The 25,150-nt window shown below is 40.3% G+C and overlaps 1 protein-coding gene across 1 annotated transcript in view; it reads left to right on the forward strand.

Annotated features, from left to right (window-relative positions):
• The window catches only part of ZNF423 (zinc finger protein 423), a 235,364-nt gene that overhangs the window by 139,770 nt on the left and 70,444 nt on the right, over positions 1-25,150 (forward strand). The window contains exon 6 of the mRNA XM_074157910.1: positions 5,861-5,945. Coding sequence (XP_074014011.1) covers positions 5,861-5,945 — 85 coding nt within the window. The remainder of the gene's footprint in view (positions 1-5,860; positions 5,946-25,150) is intronic.

The raw sequence follows: 25,150 nt of genomic DNA on the forward strand, positions 1-25,150 counted from the left end.
GGCACCCAACTCCTAATGAATAATTCCAGCCGTGGATGCCTGTTTATGTCAATCTGCTAATTAAAGCACCCACAAACACATCTTACTGCATTAAAGAACCTGAAAATACTATTCAACTAGAACACCAGAGGCTCAGGAAGCATGAGAAGATCCTAAGTCAGTCCTGAGGACACAGGCTGAGACGCCTCAAATAGCAATGGTGCAGGCTGTGTCCCCAGCGGGACTTGGTAGCTCCAGGGTGTGCGGGCGCAGCTCAGAGCATGGCACTGCCTGTTCCTGCACCCACTGGCCTCAATGCCCTGTTCCAGGTTTCTGAGTGAATCCCACAGAAAGTTTAATTTCTGGTGGGTTTTTTTTTTTTTTTTTTTTTTTTTTTTGCTTTTTTAGTAAAACAACTGGATATTGTTCCCTCTGGGTGTGGTGAGTGTGACTAAGCATCCAGGCAAACACACCTACTTCTGTAAAAGAATGAGGAATGGAAATATCCCTCCTTCGGTGTGATACCTTTTGAGAATTTGGCTGGGGCTCTGTCTAGGTCATTCTCCTTTCTCCTCCTCAGGCCTTTATTTCCTTCTAAATTCTTCAAAACAACTCTGTTCTCTTAGGTAGGACTAATTCTTAGTTCATATGGCTGTGCCTTTAGCCTAAAGTATTACCTTTTCTTTCCTATCGACTATCAGAAGCAGAATACATTGCCGTTTTCTGCTCTTATTTCTTGCTTTAACTCTTTCTTTTTGGTGACAGCTTCCATACTTGTTCCCTCAGAGGAGAGTTTTAAGTTCTTCAATAAGGTAAATGCTTTGAATTTCATCCCATGAGAAAAGGTCTTAGTTCCTTTGTAGAAGATAATGAAAAATCAGCATTTGTGAAGATGGCAAATGGTACCTTCAACAGGTGTCTATGGCCTGCACATATGTTAATATCAGAGACATTTATGGTATGCATCCCAGGAATAGATATATTGTTATTAGGAATAATTCATTATCTTGCCCTTCATTATAGGTACAAGACCTGAATTCTCATATCAGGTCACGTGGAAACTGTTGGTGTTTCACTCAGGTTTCTCAAGGCAATGAGTGTCCTCTGTGTCTGCCTAGCACAGGGGTTTCCAAAGAATTACGCTGTCTTTCAAATGGTGAAAAATCCCTGTATTTCAAGAATAGCATTTACTTAACTTCATTGGCTTCATAGCAAAGCTAAGAGAGTTGAACACAATCTCTCTTGTCATCTTGTTAGTGTGCTTCGCGCAGGTAAAATACCATTTTACTGGAGCAATCTTAAGTGCACAATGCATGTAGAGTAATCTGCAGATGTCCAGACAAGAGCTGCTTCTCTCCAATTCTTGAGCACTTCTACATTTCTCTTTTAAACACCTTATTGATTTTTCTTTTTTTTAAACAGAAAAGCAGTTGAAGATTAGGACAAGGTACAGTCAGAAAGAAAATATAGGGATGGGTATATACTTCAGAGTGAGTAAGAATAAGCGGAATGAAATCCAAGAAAATGGAAAAGGTGAGGATGATGTACAAAATACCTAACTTCTCCAAATGCTGGAAATCACTCTGCCAGCAGTTATACTTCTTGAATTGAAGAAGAGAGTGTGGAAGCCTAGAGGAACTTCAGAAAAAAACTTAAATGAAGATTTAACCCCAAAGTTGAAGGAACAAGGAAACTAAATATTAGCTCTTGATTAATAAAAAGTAAAAATATTTGGGAGGAAAAAAAGATAGAGCAGGAGAAAGAAAATCATTCCTTTTTGTATGTATTTATGTTTGCGTATTTATGCACATGGATATAGCACCACAAAGGGAGTATAAAGTTTGGATTTTTTATTATTGAATTTTTGGAGGTTTTGTTCTGAAAATCAGTTGGAGACATCTAGATGAGGATCAAAAAGTACTCAGAATTGCTTGGCAGTTTTGGTGGTTTTTTTAAAATATCCATAAGAATGAAAGAGAAAGCACATAACCCTTGAAAATGCTGCTGTGTTCTTGTTTTCCTCACTTACATTTTAGTATGGCAAACAACCAGGAAGAAATATCTATAAATTCATCACCTGTGTTTCTAGGACATCTAACTAAGAGCCAGTCATGATGGTCAACAAAGGTAGATTTCTAGACAGACAAAGTTTTTGCCTCCTGTACATAGAAACATCTGCATCAGAGGATTTGTATTAGGAGATTTTAAGTGAAGTCAATGGTCTCCTGTATGGAACATCACTAAGAGTAATAAATAAAATAGGCTTTTTTAGTAAAAGGTTGCTCTAACATCAATTTGTGTTTGATTCTTATAGTTAGTTCTACACGAGCTAGTCTTTTTGGATAGGACTAAAAGGGTTTTTTTAGATGAGCACCACAAGTGGAGGTACCATTCCAGTACCTGGCACGTGTATAGCTCAAGACCTTTTTTTAATTCTATTATGATCCCATCAGAGGTAATGCTTTAATTTTTCTGAACATATTTCTGTGTTTAGGAGCTTCAGTTTTGAATATATTTTACTAATTCCTTTTAACACACCTTCCAGAGGACCGTGCATGTCTTGAGAAACATGACTAGTTGTTTAGTATTGAGATTTCTCATTGCCTCTTGTAATACTGGGAGCAGTCACGTTTCAGGCTGCTCTTTCTCTTACAATGAGTTTATCCTTATTTTGTACCATAGTTCTCATAAACAATGCTTGTTTAACATTGACAATGGCAAATGCTTAGACTGCAATTAAATTTCCATCTTGAATGGTGTTACTATATTTAGCCCACCTAGGTTATTTGGACTGAAGAAGCAAAGGAGGTGGCATAGAAAGTTGGAAGAATGAACCCTATTGTGCTCCTTTATTCAGTTCCTTTTCTCCTGCACGCTTTCTTGGACTCAATTCCTACTCTTTGTTCTCCCCCACACCCCTTCTCTTCCCTTGTAAATCCACTTGAATGGAGGAATATTTTCTTTGTAGAACAGGAAACCATTTCCAGATTTAAAGGAGGACAGTCTGGAAAACCCATGGGAACAATAGTTACTTCAGAAAGGAAGCCAGAACCCTCTGTTGTTAATACTACTGCATTGTGCCAAGATTAGAATTAAATATCTTGACTTAATGGGGATTGAGCTCTCAGCTGAAGGGCCTGCTCAATTTGGTCTCTTCTGTCACCTAGGTGCCATCACCTAGACTCTGTTAGCTCCTCAGAGTCCAGGCACTTTTGTCACCACGTGCCAAGACAAAACTTTAAGAAGAGATAAGTGAGCCATTAATAATGTTTGTGAAGCCCTCATCCCCACAAAAACAGTAGTAGAAAATCACATTTGGTGCCACAAATAACACAAACTTGCATTAGAACTAGCGCTTCCCGTTTACTGAGAACAGAAGTCTGTTTTTGTGTCATTCTTTTAAAGAGAATTATTAATGAGCCAAAAGTTCAGCTCTTCCATCTCTTGCATATACATTTGAGTGCTAATCTAGCTATAGTTAGTTCGTGGCCTGTATGAGGCTGTTTATTAACTTCACTCCATATCAAGCCTATCACAAGAGCCGTGGCCACAGTTAAGCTGCTCTTTTGCATGCGTGTGTCTCAGCTGAGGCTAAAGATAATACTCAGAGGAAGTCTGAGATCTGCTGTCTTCTCTGAGGGGTGGTCACGCCAACCAGAGTGTTTTATAAGTTTGTGAAATGGTGTGGAGGAGTTCGCACTGGGTCTGTGGATAAACAAAGACTTCCTGTCTCCAGATCTGTTAGTAAGTAGCTTTCAGAAGCACCGAAATCAATTAAAAAAAATGAATCATTTGTCTGTGTTTAATATAACTTTAAAGGTTTGAAATAGAGTTGAGCTGAAATAGAGTTGAGCTGAAATATTGTCGTTAGCTAGTTACTTAGGGAACCCTCATAACAGAGATAAGTGCTGAACAAGGCACAGAACTTAGTCAGCTTTGAAGTTTTAAAGAAGAGGAAGGTTTCAAATTTTAAATGTGACCACATGAATCATTCACCGCCCAATCCCGTTTTTCTTTTCCAAGGATTTTTTGTGTTTTGTTTTGTTTTTAAAGTTAGAAGCCCTCAGCATGTGTATGCCAGTGTGTTTGAGAGGACATGTGTACGTATGTGTGCTGTGCTCGTCTGCCGGAATAGATTCCCAAGAAAGAGTGCTGCAGAAATCCAGCTGCTTTTCCATTAGCAGCCTTGATTTCCGAATGGACTCCAGGAGGATACTTTCTTGAGCTGCCTAGGGATAACTAGCCAATCCAAACCATTTCCTTTTATATGGTTGGCTGTGTCAGGTTTTGGCCAATGGAGTATAGTCCTCTTCCAATTATCATGTTAATCACCCATTGTTATTTTAGCCTAGAAAGCCCTGCCTATGTGCAAACACATACTGCGTACAGAATTCATGGAATACGCATGACATCCATAGACTGGTGCATTTGTTATTATGGTATTACAGCCTGTTCATTAACCTCCAGCAGGCTAACTTGTTGCCACTGATGACATGGGAAGTAGTTAAGAAGCTCTTGGCAGCACCTAATTTGTTCTTTCCTCAGCAGGTGCTTGAGGAAATTGGATCCCATGCGCAAAGGGGGTGACAGCAACTCCTCTGTTTAACTCAAAACTTCTAACTTATTACTGTTCTCCTAAAAATGGGATTCTATACATAGGTGTGGGGTGGAGGCTGTATGAAAAAATAAAGTGCATCTAAAAGTGCACAAAAAAATACCCACAAAATACTTTGCTTCAAAAAAGTTAAGAGGGTGTTTTTTACTGAATTGAGCTTCTCAGTGCTAATGGCTTGGGACTCTCATCCATTCCTCGGCTAACCGAGCTTGTGGCCAGTGCCACGTACGTTCTGCTGCCATCCACTCTAGCCATAAGGATACGGACCCCATTCTTATGCTCCTGCCTGGTGGCAAGAGTTGCAGTTATTTTCTAGGAAGAAGTAGGCACAAAAGGCCCAATTTTTCTAAATTGCACGTCAAAAGATGTCTATTTAGATAGCATATTCCCAGGCAGTAATTGAGCGTGCACATTAGACCAAAGCACCCTACTCCTGCTTTGGGAAATGAGAGTTTTTGCAAGTGTACAAAAGCTTAGCAATAGTCTTTTATTTTTTTTCCCCTAACTTGGATGTTGAGCTTGTCAACATGCATTTTAATTTCTACAAATTATTTCTTGGTTTTTTTTCCTGTCATGTTGCACAAGTATACGCACCAGTGTCAATCTGAGTGCAAACCCCATTTTCCCTATTTGAATAAATGGTTCATGTAATTGCCTCTTCACGCTATCTCCTGACTTCTGTGGCTAAGCCTCCCTGGTATGACTTTGAGACAGAGAAAATACACAACAGATTGTGCTAGGAAACCATTCTTTGTGGTAATGCAATTTTTCCAGGATTTCGGGTGGGATACCATTACAAAATGCATTTTTTCCTTTTGTCCTTCACTTCCCCAGGTAACTATAGGTGTTTTGCCTACTGTATTTTGATTTTAACTAAAGGTGGAATTTTTTGAGAAAGTTGATCTTTTTCTGAAAACAGCATTACCTTTCAATGTCTTTTATTTCACTCTGCAGGAACTTTTACTGCAATGGGTTAAATGACATGAGCAATCTGATTATGGCTCAAGTACTCAATCAGATTTTCAAGTAGTATCATTTGAAATTTTTAAAGTTCAAATTAAAAATTCTCCTAAAGCAGGCTGTTAATTAGAGATTGTATTTATGGTCCCAGAAAAGGCTGGCCCAACTTGGTGTCTTGTTGGGGATATATGAGCAGAAAAGGCCTCAGTGGAGGAAAGTTGAAGCACGTAACATGCTATATTCATGATCACACTTGCCTTATGCTACAGTGCAGTTTTCTCTAATCTCTTTTTGGTTATTAAACAGAAAAAGACCTATCAATGCATCAAGTGCCAGATGACCTTTGAGAATGAGAGAGAGATACAAATCCATGTCGCTAACCATATGATTGGTAAGACATTCTTTAAACTAGGCCACTCATCGGCTGCTTGTTTTTTGCTGCTCTTTGAAATTCACTATTCTAATAACTTGTTAATATTCATGCTGTAATTTATTTTTTTTATCTTTCAAGGAAAATGATTTTGATGTAATGATTCTTCACTTCAAAGCTTTTTAAATATGTGGTTATAAAAGTGTTACTGCTGAGCTTTTTTCCTTATCCTTTTGAGTCCTCATGTAGCATTTTCATTTATATTAAAATCAAACTTTTGACAGTATCTTCCATTTGATAGCATAAATTTCTCTCTATCCATGTAAAATGTACTTGCCAGTTGTCAACCACTTAGGAGCAATTATGTTTCAATTTTGTATGTCATGACATTGAATAGATTTAACTGCTAGCATTTTCCCAGCTAAGTGTGGTGAATTCCTGAGGAACATTGTCAAAACAAAACACTTAGAGAGTTATTTCAGTGGGTTTTTTCTTCTTTTTCTAACAATTCTGGACTTCAGAAAGTTCAACTTTTCAGACATAGAAGTGTTTTAAAAATCAGTGCTTGCTACCTTCTACTACAGTACTGTCACAAGAGTTTGTAGTAAAGTGTTATTGTAATCTGATGGGTTGTATTTCTGCTGCAGCTGTATGATTGCCTTGCTGATGAACGCAAAGAAATGTTTTTCCTGTCTGTACAGATGTTATGAATATATGTGTTGGCCCAAAAGATCAGTTTATTTTGATGCACAGACCACAAAGGAGTTAGTTACACATGCCCCTGTAGGTGTATGTTGGATGAGATCCTTCAAGGACCCTATAGTGCACCCTGCGTGTCTCATATGTTCACATGCAGCATTTATCTCCTCTAAGCATAATGGTTTTCCTTCAACAATTTTACATTTCGGAAACTGTTCTCCCATCAGTGCATGTATGTAACTCCTATTATCTTTGAAGTGAATTATGCATAAATACCAGAGAGAGAAATGTGGACTGACACAGTCTTTGCACCGCCACCCCCAAATGAAAAATATACATGTCAGTCACAATAATTTTCATCTGAGAGCCAGGCAGGAGTTTGAAGTCAATGTCAAGCAGGTTAAGATGAAGATATCTAAAAATGTTTGCTTTTGTAGCAGGTGTTAATGTAATCTCTTGTTTGCAAGCTTGAAGAGTGAGATCCTTGTTAATTGGACCATAGTGATTTCATGTAGCTCCCCCCTAGATTTTTTTTTAAGAAGCCTGAAAGAAAGGAGTCCTTAGGCAAGCTTAGCACTTGTTTCAACTTAATTTGTGATCAAGAAGCTAATAAATGATTTTTAAATACAAAGGTCATGAAGTGCTGAGTTAAGGTTCTGCTTGATTCAAGAGGGGAATTCTTTTTCCTTTTGGAAAGATATAATTTCTTAATTTGCCGGTAACTTATGTGTGAAGTTTATTTATGTATATCCCCAAAGTAGTGCTGTCTGGAATAATACACGATGATATATATAACATTACAAGGTTCACTGTTAGTGCTATTGGAAAACGACGGTGGTAGAAGGCAGAAGAGGCTGAGAAAAGTGTGGTGCTGCTGTTTGTGAAAACTGTACCTATTGTTTCCTTAAGGCTGTACATAAGTTATTACACATATTTGGAAGAACTCTCTGTAAAGACAAAGGTGCATATGGACTCAGTTCTGTACACCTAGAACATTGTAAATACCAGGACAGGGTAAGAAAGTGAGTGATTATTCCATTGTGGTGTCATGTCTTTGTGTTGCTTTGCTGAGATATGGACTGAGAACGTTCGTTAAGTTCAAGTCATCACTTCTTTTTATGGTGCAGTTTAGGAAAGAGTGAAATATAGAAACCTTTAATACAGAGCCAGGCTTCCTCTCGCTCTAGGCATCTTAGTTCACAAGGTGCTTGGGCCTCCCCTCCTTCAGGACGTGTGACTGCTTCCGAAAAGGTGTAGTCAGTGATTCTGCTGTTGGTGTTTGGTCTTTACTGGGGAATACTGAAGGGGAAGGGTGAGACTAGATGTCACCTTTTCTCCAGCAATAAACGCTGTGCCGATTTTTGGTGTTCCTTCATGTGGTGCTGAGTCAGTAACAGTAAGGAGAGCGATGGGTTGCCTCTTGGGCTTGCTCCTGTGCCCTTTGTTCAAAGCCCAAGAGCCTTGATCCCTTACTCAGGCCATAGGAGAGATGGGCACATGCCTCCTACCTGCTCAGGCAGGTTTATCACTTGTAAAATAAGGGGTGCAAGAGTTTCCCTTCTCTGTGTAAGACCGAGTCTGGCCAGATGGGCAGAGAGAGGAAGAAGCTAATGTAGCTGTTTCTGCAGCCTTGTGTCACAGGGGTTATTCATGTCATCATTGTCAATTTAAGATCTACAGATAAGGATTTGTTTGTGCTGGGGGTGCACTGAGACCCCAGGGTGAACGTACGGGTGTTTGGGAGGGTGGGGGGAAGCTTGCCCTTAGACTGTGTCTCCTCAGGAGCTTAGGGTTGGACTCATCTCAATAAACTTGTATCTGTCTACAATTAAGGTGTCTGGTTTAATATAGTCATTGAGATGCTGTCTGGGGAAAATGAATGATTGATACCAATCTAAGATAAGAGTCTGAGTAGGATAAGCATTTCCAGGGAGAGATTTTTATCTCTCCTTTGAATTTGAAGTGAGCCAAGACAATGAAGTTAGCCTTGACATGTAATTTTTAGGTAAAAAACCACCCTTGGTTTTGATATTCCAAGACCTTGCAGCAGCACTTTCTTCTCATACTTTGAGAAACACAAAATCAATAGTTGAGATATCCTAAGCACTTGCTTCGTTTTATTCTGCTCAAGTGACTGTCAACAAAGGAATCCCTGCTCTGTAGCAGCGACACCTCTTAAGTATCGGCGTCCGTAATGTGATTAAAGAATTCAGTTATTTCTTACATCGTAGTCTTAAAAAGTGCATCCAGTTAAGTTGGCTGTGCCTCCTTCTTCAACCTCTCAGCTTCTCAGTCTGGAGTCGGAGGCCCTGCTCATAATTCATGGAGGTAGGGGGTTTATTTTTTAAAAAGCAGTATGCAGGGAATTTCCAGTGCTACTCCCACACACCGCTTTGAAAAATTACCCTTCTGCACTCTAGCCCTTCATATCCTGTGCACAAACACAGAGGCATACTGGGTCCTGTGCGGGGTCCCTGGGGAAGGAGCGGGCTGGGTACATCCCCAGAGGAGGTAAATGGTAGATGTTTTATTTTGTTTTGTGTTGTTTTGTTTTGTTTTACAGTGGGGCCTGTAGGAGGGCTGTGAGGGGCAGCACAGACCTCCTCAGCCGTGGTTAGCCAGGAAGGGATCTGTTTAGAAATGTTTTCAGCCAAGGCTGGGGGGGGTTCAAGGTGGAATTTTTAGAGAGTAGAGGTCTTTGAAACATTGCACTGATTGGGGATCCTTTGAAACATTTCCATGGCCACAGAAGGGGGATCCCCCTTTGAAACATTTACAGGCATTGGGGAGTCCACCTGGGAGTATATCAAAAACTTTCAGCAGTTCCTGCTGCCTCTGTACTTGCTTACCTCCTGTTGCGCTGACCTGGCAATGTTTAAAGCTTCTCCCCTTTCTCCCCCCACCTACCACTGCCTCTGATGTGCCGTCTCTATTAGGTACAGGGGAAGATGGGCACACACAGCCGTGGGCTCTACGGGGGGCACTGAGCAGCCGTGGCAGCAGACAGAAGCATGGAAATCTGTCAGGGCAGCTCCTCCCCAGCGGCTGGGGGAGTTGGGGAATCTGTCCCCACCCTTCTTTCTCCCTTTCTCTGAGAAACGTGCACGAGAAACTCAACTGGGGGGCAGTGAGTGCTCGAACAGGTGAAATAATGATTCCTGGTCGCGCTATGACTCTGGGATTGCTGTAGGACCTTCCTGCCTCCAGAGAAGCGTAAGTGTTTGTGACCTCACAAGGGGCTGCCCGGCTCCTCGGAGCTCAGCAGAGCCCTTCCCCAGTGCCGCTCCTGTCCTTACACGTGCAATTGCCAGCGCTCCCGGTCAAAATTCACGTTTGAATGCTGGTGAGCAGCAAGGGAGGGAGGGGGCCACAGACCGGATGTGTTGAGGTACGTGCCATGTGGAGCACGAGGCCCTGCTTGTGCTTTGAGGGACACTGGGGACAAAAGGGAGTGCTGGAGGGAAAACTTCCAGAAGTCCCATTGCAATTGTTCGGTGGTCTGGTTCTTGGACTGCTGTCTGGATAAACACCTCCCTGTTTGATGGGATGGGGACAACCAAGTTAAACACCGTGTTTGGAGGAACGGGGAGAGTTTTCTGAGTCCTGCTCTGAGCCGTGGCATATCATACATTGTATGAAGTGTAGGACACCAAGTAGCTGAATTACCTTTGCTGCCCTTGGAGATCATGTTTCAAGTTCTGGAAACACTCTGCCAGAATTAAACACAAAGAGGAGGGATAACATCCATCCACACTTACATTTCTTTCAGATGCAATCAAGTATTATGAACAAAAAATGACCAAATATAGGTTTGTTATTTTGTTAACATTTAAAAATAACATAATATTTAAAAATAACAAAATAAATTTGTTGCTCGTAAGAGTTCAAACTGCAATAATAACTACAGAAGTAATTTTCTAAAAAGCAGCAATTTAGATTGCTGATTTTATGCTTGTAGAATTAGCAGTTGATACCAGCTCAGTCACTAAGATGAAACCACCACAGTAGTGAAGGGGTTGAGATAGTATTCAAAATCAAACATAAACCAATATATTCCCAGTTATGTTTTTCTCTTCTGTTTAAAAATTGAAGCAAAGAGTTTTATCTTTTGATTTAGGAACTCATAGTTTTCATAAATTCAGATCTTAACAAAATTGCTAATTTATATATTATCCAAATAAAAATTTGGGCTAATTTTGGATGGTCTTGGACTCCTGCCTGTCACAGTAGATTCTAAGTGCACGTGTATGGGAAAAGAATGTAGGTAAGGGTCATTTTTGCAGAACTGACTTTTATAGATAGGAGCCCTGGGCATCCCCTATGAGGATGTGAAGCATTTCTGATACTCAGGCCTGATCTCATGAAGCGCTTTTTTCCTCATTCCCCTTGATTTGGGAGTTGAGGATGGCTAACACTTCTCAGAATCTCACTTATAATAAAACATAATCAATATTGGAAGAAGGGCAGCTTTAATTCTTGTAAAATTCCCGTTTTCCTGTGTATTTTGTTTGCCATAGTACTTGAATTCTAATTGATTTAAAGTTTAAAGGTGCTATTTGTTAAATACATTCTCTTCCATCATGACATTGTGTCCTGAGACAAAACTGTTTAATTCTTGAGGGAAACTCTTCAGACTTAAGCACTAGTGTTAGTTAAAGCATATACGTGGTAGCAATGATGATGACATTGTAAAGCACTATCTTGGTAATAGCTTTCAGGCATTAAGGCAAATAAAAATGTGCCAGATTGTTTTTGAAGCATTAGATGCAAATTATCAACAGGAACATATTTCTGGACTCAACAGCTGAATGTGTGAATTAATTATGGACACATTAGGAACTCAAAAATATTTTTTTAACTTTGATGTTTGTAAAGCATATTCCAAGTAATTGCCCTTTTAATTCAGAAATGAAGGTACAACCTTCATATATTTACCCAGTGCCTGCTTCAATATCCAATTCTATGTGGACTTGCTTTAATTAACAATATGTACTAGACTTTCATTTTGCAGTGGCTGGCTATTGTGAAAGACTAATTTTAGTTAAAAAAAAAAAAAAAAAAGCTAAGTGTACCTATCTTAACAGATGAACAACATACATGATGTTTCCATGTGCACACGAGAGCCTTAATCCTGCCGCATTCGAGTGCCATGGGCTGGCCGGAGTCCTGCCGGCGCCGCTGCAGGGGACTTTGCCGGAGTGGAGCTCGCTGCTGGCTCGGGCTCTTGGGCAGAGGGATTTGCTTATGCCAATAGGTCCTTGTCTTATTTTGTCCAACTCTAGGCCCTGGGTTTCGATTTTCTGTGTTAATTATTTTTAGTGTTAAGCACTTGTGCAAGTATTTAAATAGCATTGTAATGAGTATAGTGTATAAAAGGCTAGAAATGTTTCATTTTAAAAGCCCCACTTTTTAGCATTTTAGTCACACTGAAAGCCAAATTGCCATTGCTAACAGGCAGAAGCAGCTCCCTTTACTTTAGTATAAACAATATTGGCCCTTAATATAATCTATTACTTAATTGGTTTCTTACTCTGAAACTGGTTTCATAACAGTATGTTTTTACTGTCCCTTCCTTTCTAAGGCTGGAAAATTCATTACCCAAAATCTTAATAATTTTATCCAGTCGTACTGTGCAGATGTGGCCTCCTGCAATTGTTATCTATGCATATTTGTTCATACAAATTGCTCCGTTTCATGAGAATGTATTTTGTTTTGCTTGTTTATCTACCAGGAAAGAAATAACATTTCCCTTAATGTATTCATTCACATATTCCTTTTGCATTTTTCATTTCATTTACAACTTGGTAATAGTAGTTCAGTTTTCACTGACATTTTTATAGCTGCTATGACAACATTCCTGTTTTGCATGATACATGCATAATCGGCTATGATCACAGTTTTACATTGCTTTCATTCTTTCTTAACTGTGTTAAGATTCCTTACAGCCTCCAAACTCAATTTTCATATGCAGTTGTGATTACACCTGTTTAAACATTTTCCTGGTAGTTTCATATTTATTCATAAAGTGAGCAGTTGATAAAACACCTTTTCTGCAATCAATCTGAGTTTTAAGCGTGATGTTTCTTCAAAGTTATCATTAGCAAGCACCTCGATCTATTCCCAGCCTTTCAACGTCAGTTAGGCAGTGTGGCAAAAAAAATGCTATTTTACAGTGAACTTTGCCCTGTGTAGCAGTGATTTCTCTGAGTGTGTAAGTTGTTCTTCATTTTTATTAATGCTATTAACCTTGAAAACTGTTGTGTGTTTGTATTTAAGAGTCTGCAGAGATGCTTTCTGCCTATTTCTCAGATATTTTATATGTGTGTGGCCATGTATAAGTTCACAAACAAATTTCTTAGCCCCTCTTTGCTAATCTTGAATCTGGAAAAGAAAGCAAGTCTTCACCCTATGGGTTTAGGGGTCTCCCTGCAGGTGGCTAAATGACTCTACTCCTTCCCAGTGGAGAGGTCAGCACCTCTCTGTGTCCTACTTTCCAGAGAAAAACACCAGAATATTTCTTGGGGGTGAAGGAGGGAGCAAACCTTACCTCATTTCTAGGTACAGTCTTCAGACTTCATATAAATAAAGTTTTCAGGAAGTTGTTCTTCTCCTCATGGGAATTGTGGGACTAATGTCTGTATTGGTTTTGTCCTAAAACCTAGGTGTTCAAGATTTCTTTATGGTAGATTATGAACAGATAATGGTTTTATCTGGAGAAAGTAGATGTTACTCCCGTTTCTTCTGTATTTGCCAAATTGATTTATTGGTTTGCAAACACCAGGTACTAGTACTACCTTTCTTTAGTGACAGAAAGTTTTGTGCGTTTTAGTGAAAGAGAGCTGAAATACGAAAAGTGAATAAGGAACAAAGGAATTAATGTTGTCGGCAAAGCTGGAGAAACCCGTACTGGGTTAGTTAGGAATTAGCTCGTGGCAGAGTTATAAAACTCTTTTTTTCAACCTCTTTGGGGAAACGTAGACAAGGTTCCAGGCTGCTTCGAGTCATAGGAGAATGGGAAAAGAAAGCATATAATATTAGTAAAATATAATTAAATTGCTTTTCTACTGATAAAATTCTGGATTTCACTCTTTTTGAATATCTGGTTCAATATTCAGCACTTCTGAGCATTGGACCTAAAGCGTTTATTTTTCTTTGTATTACGGAATAGCCCTCCGGTTTTCAATCAGCAAGGGTACTGGCTTACACATTGTCCTGGTTTGAGGCCCAAACCACGACACATGTGCTGAACCCTAACTCTAGTTAGCAGAGAAAAATGTTTTGTCTATATTGTAAAGGTCCAGATTTGTTCCTCCTGTTGCTCGGTTGACTTCAAAGAGAGACAGTTGGCCCATTGCCTTTAATTATTCTTCAAACTAAACAGCATCCCTAACCTTGGGAAAGGTTTAATCTGGTCTATTAGAACAAGAGGTTACCAACTGACATGGCCTTTAAAAAAAATTCTATTTCTGTTTTGTCATAGCATGCAAGCAAGTCAAATCAAACCCAGCTTCCCTGTGTGCTCTGCCTGTTTGGGGTACTGCCACCTTTTGTCATTTGTAGAAGAAAACTTTTCTACCCTGAGGTTCCTTACAAGTGATCCTCAGGAAGGAAGCCCATGTAAATTATTTAAATGCTTTTACCTTTTTTTCAGTATTTCAAGGCTTCTGGCACAGATAAAGCCTTTGGCTGAATGGTCTCTGTCATTTACACCACATGTGCTTGCTGGATTGTGTATCAAATTTTTGTCACAAACTCTTTTTTGTTCAATTTATTAGTAACTTTTGACAGCCTTGGGCCTTTGTAAGAATCAGAAGGTTTTAAATTGAATATTTTGACTTAGCAGATTCATTGTGTACCGTTTTAAAAATTAAATTTCTTTAATAACAAAATAAAAAACTTACTGTTCTTGCGGCAGCCAATGACAACTGTTTGATTGTACAGTAAGCTTGAGGAAGAAGGCTTCAGGTTGTCCCTGTCAGACTTGCCTGCAGTAATGTCAAACTTAAAAAGAACTGGCAAATCATGATTTTATAAATGAAAAATCTTCTTTTGTCCTGCCACAGCTGAAAAAACCTGAAGAAACCATGTGTATGAGTACCATGGTCTTCAGAAGAGAGAGCTCCATAGAAGGTCAAAACACCTCACTGGTCCTGGTCTTTTCCACAGCTGTCTTTTTCACCAATATGCTCTCTCCTGCCTCTCCTCTACTTTGCACTTTGTGCTTCGTCTTGCCGGCACAAACCCAGGGACAGATGGGGTGAATAAGGTGCTGATCTCACGGCGAGGAGTTGAGCCTTTTAACCTCCTGCTTCCTGTAGGAGCGGGCTGAAACCAGTTTGGTCTGGTGTTTCCTTCTTTTGCACCTCCTGAATTGGTGGAGAAGACTGCAAAAAATGGCGTTGCAGGTAGGAAGTACACAGCACAATTCTGATGTGCATAAATCACTACTTCAGTCAATCACAGCCTACTTGAGATTTAATCCTGCCTTCAGATGCCCATCGTCCATCATCTGGAGGACAGTCAAGGGCCTTAAAAAACGACCAAATCTTTTGAACGTTGTATGTGTTAACTGTGAAATGTTTAGATTTCATGATGACTGTATCTTACTCTGTATTCACAGGCGAGTTTTTTAGTGTGGTTCAGGCCAGGCAGATCCATTGGTTTTAGATTTTGCTTAAGATAGAGTTTGGGTGTTTTAAAGGATCAACATCAAGTAGCACCACTGGTATGTCCTCTGCTGTTATGTTTTGCACGCATCAGCTATCACGTATTATTGAGGTACGGACAAATATTCTTAAACCCCATGACTCTGAGTTATATCCAGGAATAAATATTGGCAACAAAAGTTAAATGATGAAACCTCATGCAATGAACAGTAACTGATTCAAGCTGGGCTGGATATAGATAGCTAGAGTTGAAGGGAATAAAGTATTCCAGTGACATTTTCTCCTTATTTAACTTTCTAGTTAAGAATTTCCCCTTCTTTTCTTTTTCTTGAAAAAAGAATAGAGCAACTTTTGACCTTTTGATTCAGTATTTATTTTTAAAATCTAGGATTTAGGGGGGAAAAAAAGGGAAGCAAAACAATACTCCTGACCCTTTTAAAATCTTTAAAAACTGTTAATAGCTGTGCCTCCACTTACAGAACATCAATGGAGAGAATTTCCTTTGGAGGCTAATTCTAATGTGCCAGAAACTGAAATCAACAATGTCTGTGTTAAACCTGAATGATGAACTTTCAAGCAATCGGGAATTTAAATTATGAGATGTTAGTTGCTTGGTTAGATTACTTTATATTGCATTTGAAAATCTAGAGGGAGAATGTTAGGTTTTTTAATCTAAGCCTTTTAAAGTTATATATCCTTTGACTTAGTTCAACAAAGAAAAATTTAAAAAATGCAATGAAAAAGCAATCTGTAACATATTTTTGCGGGGGGTGTGGTGTGGTGGTGTAATTACAATAATTCAAAAATAATGGCCTGAAATTTAAGTCGATATTAAGTCGATAGTCCTTTTAAAATTTTGTTTTGTCTCAGAACATCTAATGCCCAGGTATCCATCATACTCTTTGACTGCAGGGGATTTCTATGCTTAAGCGTTCAGCTTTGGGTGCCAAAGAGTCCATGCAGAGTTGATGTGGGGAAAACTCACTGTGTATTTTCCCAACAGCCTGTTCTGAAACAGAAATGTGCAGTTGCTTGTAAATGCTTCACTGCCAAGCAGCTCCGGATGGTGAAGGTTAGCAGTTCTGGAGTTCAGCACAGACATTTCTTGTAAACTCTTAACTACCGAGTGGTTTGTGTCTTGTGCACTAGTAGTCCCTGCCATCTAAACATTGGTCTTCAATTTTAAAGATAATAGACTGTTGTGAAGCAGGCTAGGAGGCCAGATTTCAAGTAACACAAAGGTGTTGGTCTGTTACTTCTAGAAGTCTGATTTATTACTCTTTTATTATTAACACCTGAAAATATTTGGGCTTGTTTTTCCTTTCAGTGGAAATACTATTGACCATAAATGTACAAGGTGTAATTATATCTATCTTGCATCTTTATTCTTGTTTGAACATGACTTACTAGGAAAAGAACTCTAGAAACCCAAAATACATGTATTAAATGGTCTGGTCAAAGAGTTTTCCCATTTTCCTAAGGCTTAAACTGGGGAAGTGGCTGCCATTTGCAGGCTAGCAATGCAGTAAAAAGCACATCATTGTACACAATATTTTATTTGGACAGCTGTATAAAAATGGCAACACACTGTGAAATCCATTAACAGCAAAACATGTTAAATTCAGCAAAATGCATCTCATGTGGAACACTGAATAAGAAATTATAGTCTGAGTTTTACTAGTTGGTTATCAGAGTCTGTCTTGAATGAAGAAAATTGAATTTTTTCCATGCGTCTGCATGGTGAATGCTATAAACTGGGTTTTGAAACCAGTGCACACCTGTAAATTCTTGCCCCACAGAATTTTCAGGAAGGTTTTCACAAATCTAATCTTAATATCCACGAGGAGCCTCAGGGGGCAGTTATCACGCACGCAAGTAGCTCTTTCTGGCATTTCAGTTCCCACTTGCCCTCACGAGCATTACTCGATTCAGCAGCATTGGTAGGAGCAGGTTTTAGGGGATGTGGGAATAAGAGCTCAAACTGGGAATAGATGGATCCTTTCCCCCTGGTCTCCCTGCGGGTGCCAGCGGAGACTGCAGTCTCGACAACCAAGAGCAGGTCCTTTGACTCAGGTGGGATTTCCATGGGTGGATTTTGCTGTGCGTATAGTAAGACTTTTCAGGGTTAATCAAATAACATACTTAAAAATTCAAAAACCCTCTTGCAAAGTATTTTGCATTTCCATTGTTCGTACTGTTTAACTATGAGATGTTGCTTATCAAGATAGGATGCCATTAAGTATTCTGGTAGAGAAAGAAAAAATGAGTTTACTCTTCCCTAGTAGAAAATGAAACAGCCATGTTAACTTTAGCTCTAATCATGAGATTAAAAGTCTAATGGGGAATAATATCATTTTCAGTCTTCAAAGCCAGCATCAATGACCTTTGGAGAGTTTTAACTTTAACAGCCTAATGATTTCTCTTCTAGAAGACGCGAAAACCGGTCTTTTCTTTTACAAGGAAATGAAAAGTGGATGGGTAGATGTGAGCGCAAGTCACCGTACGCAGGAGCAGGCTAAACGCCTTTTAGTCATATTCATTGCAACTCGTGAGAGGTTCTTCCCAGGCTTTATTGTCTGAGCCACCAGCTGCTCTGAAGGGAGAACATAAATCAAAAAAAAAAAACCCAACCCCAAACCAAGCAAATAAAAAAATATATATTAAAAAAATAAAAACAAAAATAATCAAAGGAAGAGCCTTGGGGCTGGGGGATGGTGTGGGGTCATCCCTTTTCCAGGCAGCCGGCCCATGGTGGCAGTGGCTCTCGGCAGTGGGGCTGAGTTTGCACGCCGCTCACCCCGAGCAGGTCTGCTGTCGTTTGGGGCTTGTTTCCTGTGTAAGAGCACTGGAATTTCGTGTTTCAGTTCCTGTTTGCCGCGTTTGCGAGCTCCGGCTGTTGCTCTTTTGCCAAGCTGGCAGCGTGCGGGGGTGACTTCCTGCGCAGGGGATGTAAAAGCGATTCTCTGATTCTTCCTCTGCAGCCATTGGGAGATAAAAGCCAGGACATCAGGGACTGGAAAGAGGGAGCCAAATTATATTTATAATATTAAAGTGAGTGCGTTTGTGGTTTTGCCATTCTCCAGGGTTTTTCATAAGTAGAAAAACATGAATTAGCATTTTCCATTTCCATATATTGACTGGAAAAATAGCCTGCTCTCAATTAAGACCTATAGCTTTTGGGATGTATGCAACAATTTTATAAAATATTTACAGCAAAATTTGCATTTTACATAGTATTACAGTTTTTCTTGTGTTTAGTAGAAAGGACTTAGGCCTAAGAGAGGAAATCCATCCAGCGTACCAAAAGGGAAATAAATCTAAAATTAGATTGTTAGTATTCACAACAAGGAATGTCCAGCCCTGAGTGTTACCTTCAGTAATTATGGAAGGTCACTTTCCCCACCAGCTATTTGTTACAGCCGCTGCAAGGACTGGGCTCCCTGCGCAGAGCTATCGCTATCCCTTTAAAACTGCCTTTGGAAGCGATTGGAGCTTTGTGCTAGACAGATAAGTAGAACATTTTTTACCAAATGTAAATGCGCACTGTAAAGAACATAGCTATTTCCTGGATAATTTGCAGTTGTATATTTTATGTTAATTTCACCGAAAATATTGCACCCCTGCCAGGTTTAGTAGAGGCTCACTGTGATATGAATAATTTCTAGCGAATCATTTTTTTTTCTTCATTTAAGATTTGGCACCTTTTTAAGATTTTAATAATAGCAACAAGGAGGAAGATTTAGAACAAGTGAAACATTAGAGCCAAAGAAATTCACATTGAGAGCTAATGTAAAATAGCAAGAATAATTACATGGAAAACAGTTTCCACAGATGTTTTTCCTTGTAATGTAATAACTATTTACTAAACTGTTTATTTTAGGCCCTTGGTTTACAATAAAATATTTATACATGCTCTGCTGTAATAAAAAAATATTGACAAAATACTATAGAGATTTTTAAAAGACAATTAGTATTTCCCTGCCTGGAAAGTGAAGGCAGGAGAAGCAGTGCCAGCCCTTGCCACGCTGGCTGAGGGGAGATCCGAGGTTATCGGCAGCAGCCCTTTCGGGTTTGTCAGTGTTCGACTTGGCTAACAGGGAGGCTGCAGACTTGTAGGAAACCAGAGGGTAACTTACTGAAAAACATGAAAGCTAATGCTCTAAACACTGTGGAAACATACTTTTCCACTTTATTTCAGTAAGAAAAACTTTATCCCATTCCTGACATGCTATACAATAAAGTTATTTCTTATCTAAGGAAAATGTGCCTGCCTTAGGAGCAGGTTTGGGGTTCAAGATGCCAGAATCCTAAATCTTGTTCTTCAAAACCAGTGGGGTACAATGACTTCTCTGCAGTACCGCCTGTGGCATGTTTAGAGCTATTGCTTTATCCTGACCGAGCCACATCTGTCATGCATCTAATTCATAAAGTTACTCGTGTGCCCATAGAGTGTGTACACTGTGTTACACGGGGAATAGTGCACCTCTGCAGATACAGCAGTGTCTTACGGGTACTGAAATAATACATTCAGCAATATTGAAAGGTCTACACACATAATCTTAAAACGTCTATTCTTCTATTCATTAATATATAGAAGAAACTTTATTTTCAGGTGTCTGTGGCCTTACCTTTTTAATTTTTGAGCACAGGGTAGTATCCCATAAGGGACTGTGGTTCCTCTGCCTGCCAATTTCATAATGAAGGATTTTGGTTTTTTTCTTCAGAAGTTATTGTACATCTTTTACTTAATACCAGACTGGTGGCACTCAGCAACTGTAAAAAGACGCCTCCAGGACAAAAGAGAAGATACCTGTAATTTCATGGATACAGGCCCGCTGTCTGTTTGCATTTGAGCACCACCGACACGTTAGAGGAACCTGAAGTCTAAAGTCTGAGTAAAGACTGCATGGCTCGATCTGAACTCCCAACGTTTGGGAAGCAGGAAGGTTTCAATATCTAGATCTGAATCCATATTTAGCAGTTCAGGCTCTACTTTCAAGTAGACGATTCCCTTGAGTTTCCACATTAGCAAGTTGTGAGCTTTATCATTGCAGAAGGAACAGGGTAGCTGCCTTGTGAAATGATTTGAAAAATGAATTTAAAATGTACCTATGAACCTCTTTTCTTGGTGAAACAAATAGCGATCACCAGTTTAAAAATCAGTGGTGTGACTGACTATGCAGATTTCTGTCGTGCTGGGTTATAACACGCACAAAAAAAGAACAGGGCAAAGCAGAAAATGGCAAGCATGAGAACTAAAACTGAACAAAAGAGGGAGCTAAGAAATCTAAAATGTTCAGTTTTAAGGCAGAATAATCATGGTTACCAGATGCCTTTTGTTGTAAACAGACTTTTTTCCATGGTTGACTCTTGCATAGAGGCCAACGCACGCGAGAGGTTTGTGAGCCCTGTAACGTGCCATGCAAAACCACCACGTCCCTTTCCCATGGTTTGCCCTGGTGGAACCTGGCCACAACGGCTTTTTGATAATTAAAAATTGGCCTTCCCTATGAAAGTCTGGATAATTTAATATCAAACTTACAATAAGAAAAATAGATGGTGTAATATGTGCAATACTTTCTGTAAATTAAACCGAAGTTGGGTTCTTGGCTTTTAGCTCTTTGCTACCTTCCTGCCTGTGAAATGTTGACACATTGCAGAGCACTGCCAGGTTCTGCAGTTATTTCAGTGCAGCTCCTTTTGAGTCATCGGTAGGATCCGAAGCTAGCACTGAGGAAAACAAAGGACTTTGTGCTTGGAAGTCAGCATTGCTCTGCACACACAATTCTTTTTTTTTTTTTTTTTTCCCAAGGACCATGTTATTGTGTAAGCTAATGATTTTGTTTTTAAGTTATATTCTCAGGGGCATGGACATCCAGAATAATCAAGGATGTACTTTTAATACTGATCCTGTGCAATGTTAGGTCTCTAGTGGGAAAATTGGACCGATTGCAGGGCTCGAGCCTTGCATTAACCCCTGCTTGGAAGAACTGTTGATTTCCTGGTGCTGAATATATTTGTAAATTGATACATGTTACCCACGTGTAAATTAGTTCAAATGAAAGTAAATTAGCCAGTTCCCTTCTCTCGTGCCTTTTAGAAGACCACTTAGTGTTTATCATGGTGGAAGCCATTATCTTGTGTTAGTAATTTTGAAAACTAAGTACATCTGCCACGGTTCTGCCCTTCGTTGGCTGAGCCCAGCTCACCTGTGGGCCCCCTGGCTTCCCCCAGCCTGGAAAACCCAGCTCACAGCTCTGCATCTCCAGCCCAAATCAGATGTCTCTGACCCAAGTGGGAGTTCTGCATGGGTATGTAAAGCAGAAACGTGGGATGTAATAGGTACTGTGTGGGTCTGGGAGGAAAGGAGGGCATGTTTTTCCATTTTGAATTAGGGTTTTTTTGGCTATGGAGAGGAGTTTAGAAATTTCCCACTTAAATTGGGCGGTTATCAGTACTTCTGCATGGAAAAGTAGCATATTAAGAGAGGTAGCTAAAGAAGCAGAGAAAGAAAGTGTGTGTAAAGGGAGACTGTGGAAGGAGTTCTTTTTCCTCTTTTGAAAATCCATGTGGCATGAGTTATAACACAAACCTTTTCAAACATTCTCCAAAAACATTCACCTAGTATCCCTACCATACCACTGCATGTAATGAAACAACTGGCAGAGTGCGTTATTTTAATAAAGCATTGGCTGTTAGTGTCTCTTGTGCTGGATCAGGAAAGGAGTTCAGAGGAAAAGATATTGCTGAAGAATCTGTCTCCAATTTTCCCTTGGAACCGCACTTCTAGGGTTTTTAAAGGTTTATGTATTTAACAGTGCAAATCTCCATTTTAGCTTTTCATTTGCTGCTCAAGATTTTTATTAATTTTGCAGCGTTCATTTAAGTTGATCCAGCCCTTTATATCATTTCCAGCTTGAAATATTAGTTCAGAGATAAGCCTTGTTATTAAATGCTTAATCTTGAACACTTGTCTTATTTGGTAAGAATTATCTCTGAGAAGTAGGCAAAGAGAAGTTGACTGCTGTGGTTTTAAAGCCGATGTAACTGGAGTAGCCCAAGTACTAGTTTACAAAGGTTGGCATCCCTTCAGTTTGCCATCGCAGCAGCTGGACTTCATTAAGTGCTGGTGTTAATTACTGGGAGAGCGTTGGTTCAGTATGCATGCAGCAACACTTGGGGTGACATACAAAATAGGAAAAGGGTCACCTTGAAATAGAAGCTTTAAAAAAAAAAAAAAAAAAGCAGAGCTGCCACTAATTTTGTAACTGCTTTTGGTTCAAACTGATGCTGAAAACAGTGAAATAAGCACTACTGTGTGGTCATAAAGAATGTCTTAATTGCATCTGCCATTGACGAGGCTAGGAAGGAATGTAGGCACAGTGCTGGGATAACTTGCCCCGTAATAAAGGAAGATGTTGATGTCGTATTTTCTATGTGTGTGGCGTGAAAGAGAAAATTCTTTCTATGGTCTCCAGAGCTTTCAAGCCATGTACAGTACAGTTTGAGGAGGAATTATTAATAATTTCTTATACTGTAAATAGTATTCTATTGAGAAAACCTGTTAAGGGCTTGTATCTAAGGGAGAATGTTTAGGGGATGAATGTCATGGAGAATAACACAAAACATGTGGCAGCATAAAGCAAGTATTGGTTGGAAATGTGGTGTCCTAAAGCTGATGACATTCAGACGAAGCGGGCCAAGTCCAGCCCTGGTGTAAGCAGCTGGTGGTGCACCCAGCCCCGTATCCCACCACCTGCTTAACGGAAAGCTGATTTTTATCCTTGTCTTTCGCCGGGCAATTGTCTGGATCCAGGAGCTGGGGGCCCGGGCTGGAAGGGGTGTGTGCGAGGACGTTGGAGGAGAATTAGGTTATTACATTTCCTCCTTAATTCTTCATCAGGGCTGCCGCCTGTATTTTCTACAGAAAAATCAATGCATTCTGATTCTGTAATTTCCCATGGTGCCTCGCCGGGCGCGCAGCGTGCCGTGGGAGGTGACATATCCGGTCATGGCAGCTTGAACTCTTTTTTCCAGTGAAAGAATTCATTGGAATTTCACAACCTTTGCATGCTTTTGTGAAAACACTCATTTGTGTTTGCGCCAACCTGCTAATGGCGGATGCCGGGGCTTGCGAATCCCACCTACATTCGGTGCTCGTTATGGCATGGAATGTGCCGTTAATAATGCATCTGTGAAACTCAGCTGCGAGGGAGCCAAGTAATTATCCCACCGTAGCGTTCCCTGCTTCAGTGTCATCACAACTGGGGCTTCATTAAAAGTCCTAACAGTAGAGATGTTGTGTGGTGCAGCCTGTATATATATTTTTTCATTTAAATTATCAGCAATGCCATGGCTCAGAGGTAATTTGACTTTTTGAAACCGTGGAGCCCCTGTGAATTTCCTTCCTCCTCTCCCTCTCGCTGCCGCACCAGCTGATCAGCCCCAGAAGAACAAAAGGTTTATCTGAAGCTATGAAGCATATATTCACCAGCTTCTGGCGTCTAGATAAAAAAAAAAAAAAAAAAATCAAAGTACTCCATTGAACATGTTAATACTGAGCAAAATGCACACAGCCAGACACTAAACCTTTACAGGGATTTAGGCATTTGAAAAGTGATACTCTGATCGGGTCTTGAGTTAGTTTCCTCAGCATAAAGTAAAGCAGAATCATGAAATAATATAGGTTTTTAAATAAATGGAAAGCTTAACATTCCCCCCCCCCTTTTGTTTTATTTCTTTGTCTGGTTTCTGTCAGTCAGACAGTAACAAAATCTTGGGCAAAGCCATGCTATAATGAAAGTATTTTCGCTTTTTAATATCATATTCTTCCAAGAGAAAATATAGTATGAACCTCTGGCATAAAAATAAATGGGCATGAAGAACAAAAGCATCTGTGGCTCCTTACAGGTCCCTGAGGGAGTTTGGGATGCTTCTAAAAATTATTAATCTGGTAACTTATTCCTCCTTCTTGTTGGTTTTTTGGTGGTTGTTGTTTTTTTTTTTTACTGCCACTGGCTTCCCATTTTACCATCCCACTCTTGGTGAGGCTGGGGTGTAATGAGAGCCTGGTCAGCAGCAAGCAGGACACTTTTCTGTGGTCAGAGTGATTGTGGGGTTTGTCTGGGCTTCTCCCCACCAGCCTGATGTTGTTGGGAGAGCTGTGGTCCTCCGGCCTGTGGGCAGCACTGGACCCCATGTGGGAGCTTTGCAGGGAAGGGGTGGGAGCTCCCCGAGCAATCAGTCACAGCAGGGGAGATGGGGCCAGGGGCTGCGTCCACATAGCCGTCCTCATGGATGTTGCCTGGATCTGTAAGTTGGTGCTGGAGGGATCATTTGGTAGTGGGGACTTTTCACCAAAGCTTTTCCAGTGCAACTCCTCGTTTGGCTGGCGGTGTGATACAGGAGGTCTTTAATGGCAGGGGAGTTCTGCGCTCCCCCTTGGGGGATCTAAGCTCTTGCAAAGCTCCTGGTGTTTACACCAACTTTTCTGTAAGGGTCAGTTGTTTCCTGGAAACCGAGAAGCCCCAGGTCCCAACTGTGTCAAAAGAAGTGGGGAAAGAGGAGAATAGCGCGGGACAGGGTTCATCTGCACCTTTCTGCTGCCGCCAAACCGTATGCGAGGGTCGGACGGTCGCGTTCTCCCAGCAGTTTGAATTCATGCAGGGCCAAAGAAGAAGAGCATTAAGAAAGAAGAAGACTGCAGCATTAGCCATGGGTTTGGAGCATCTGAACCTGCTCGAGCGTAGTGGAGGACTCAGACCAGAGCGCTGCTGGGCTCCTTGGGAGCTGAGTCAGCGGGCGCTGCGTTGGCTGTGTCTATCCCCTTGCAAATCAATTGGTTTGAGTGTGGGATGTGGT

This window comes from Numenius arquata, chromosome 13 (genome assembly GCF_964106895.1).
Source record: "Numenius arquata chromosome 13, bNumArq3.hap1.1, whole genome shotgun sequence".
NCBI lineage: Eukaryota > Metazoa > Chordata > Aves > Charadriiformes > Scolopacidae > Numenius > Numenius arquata.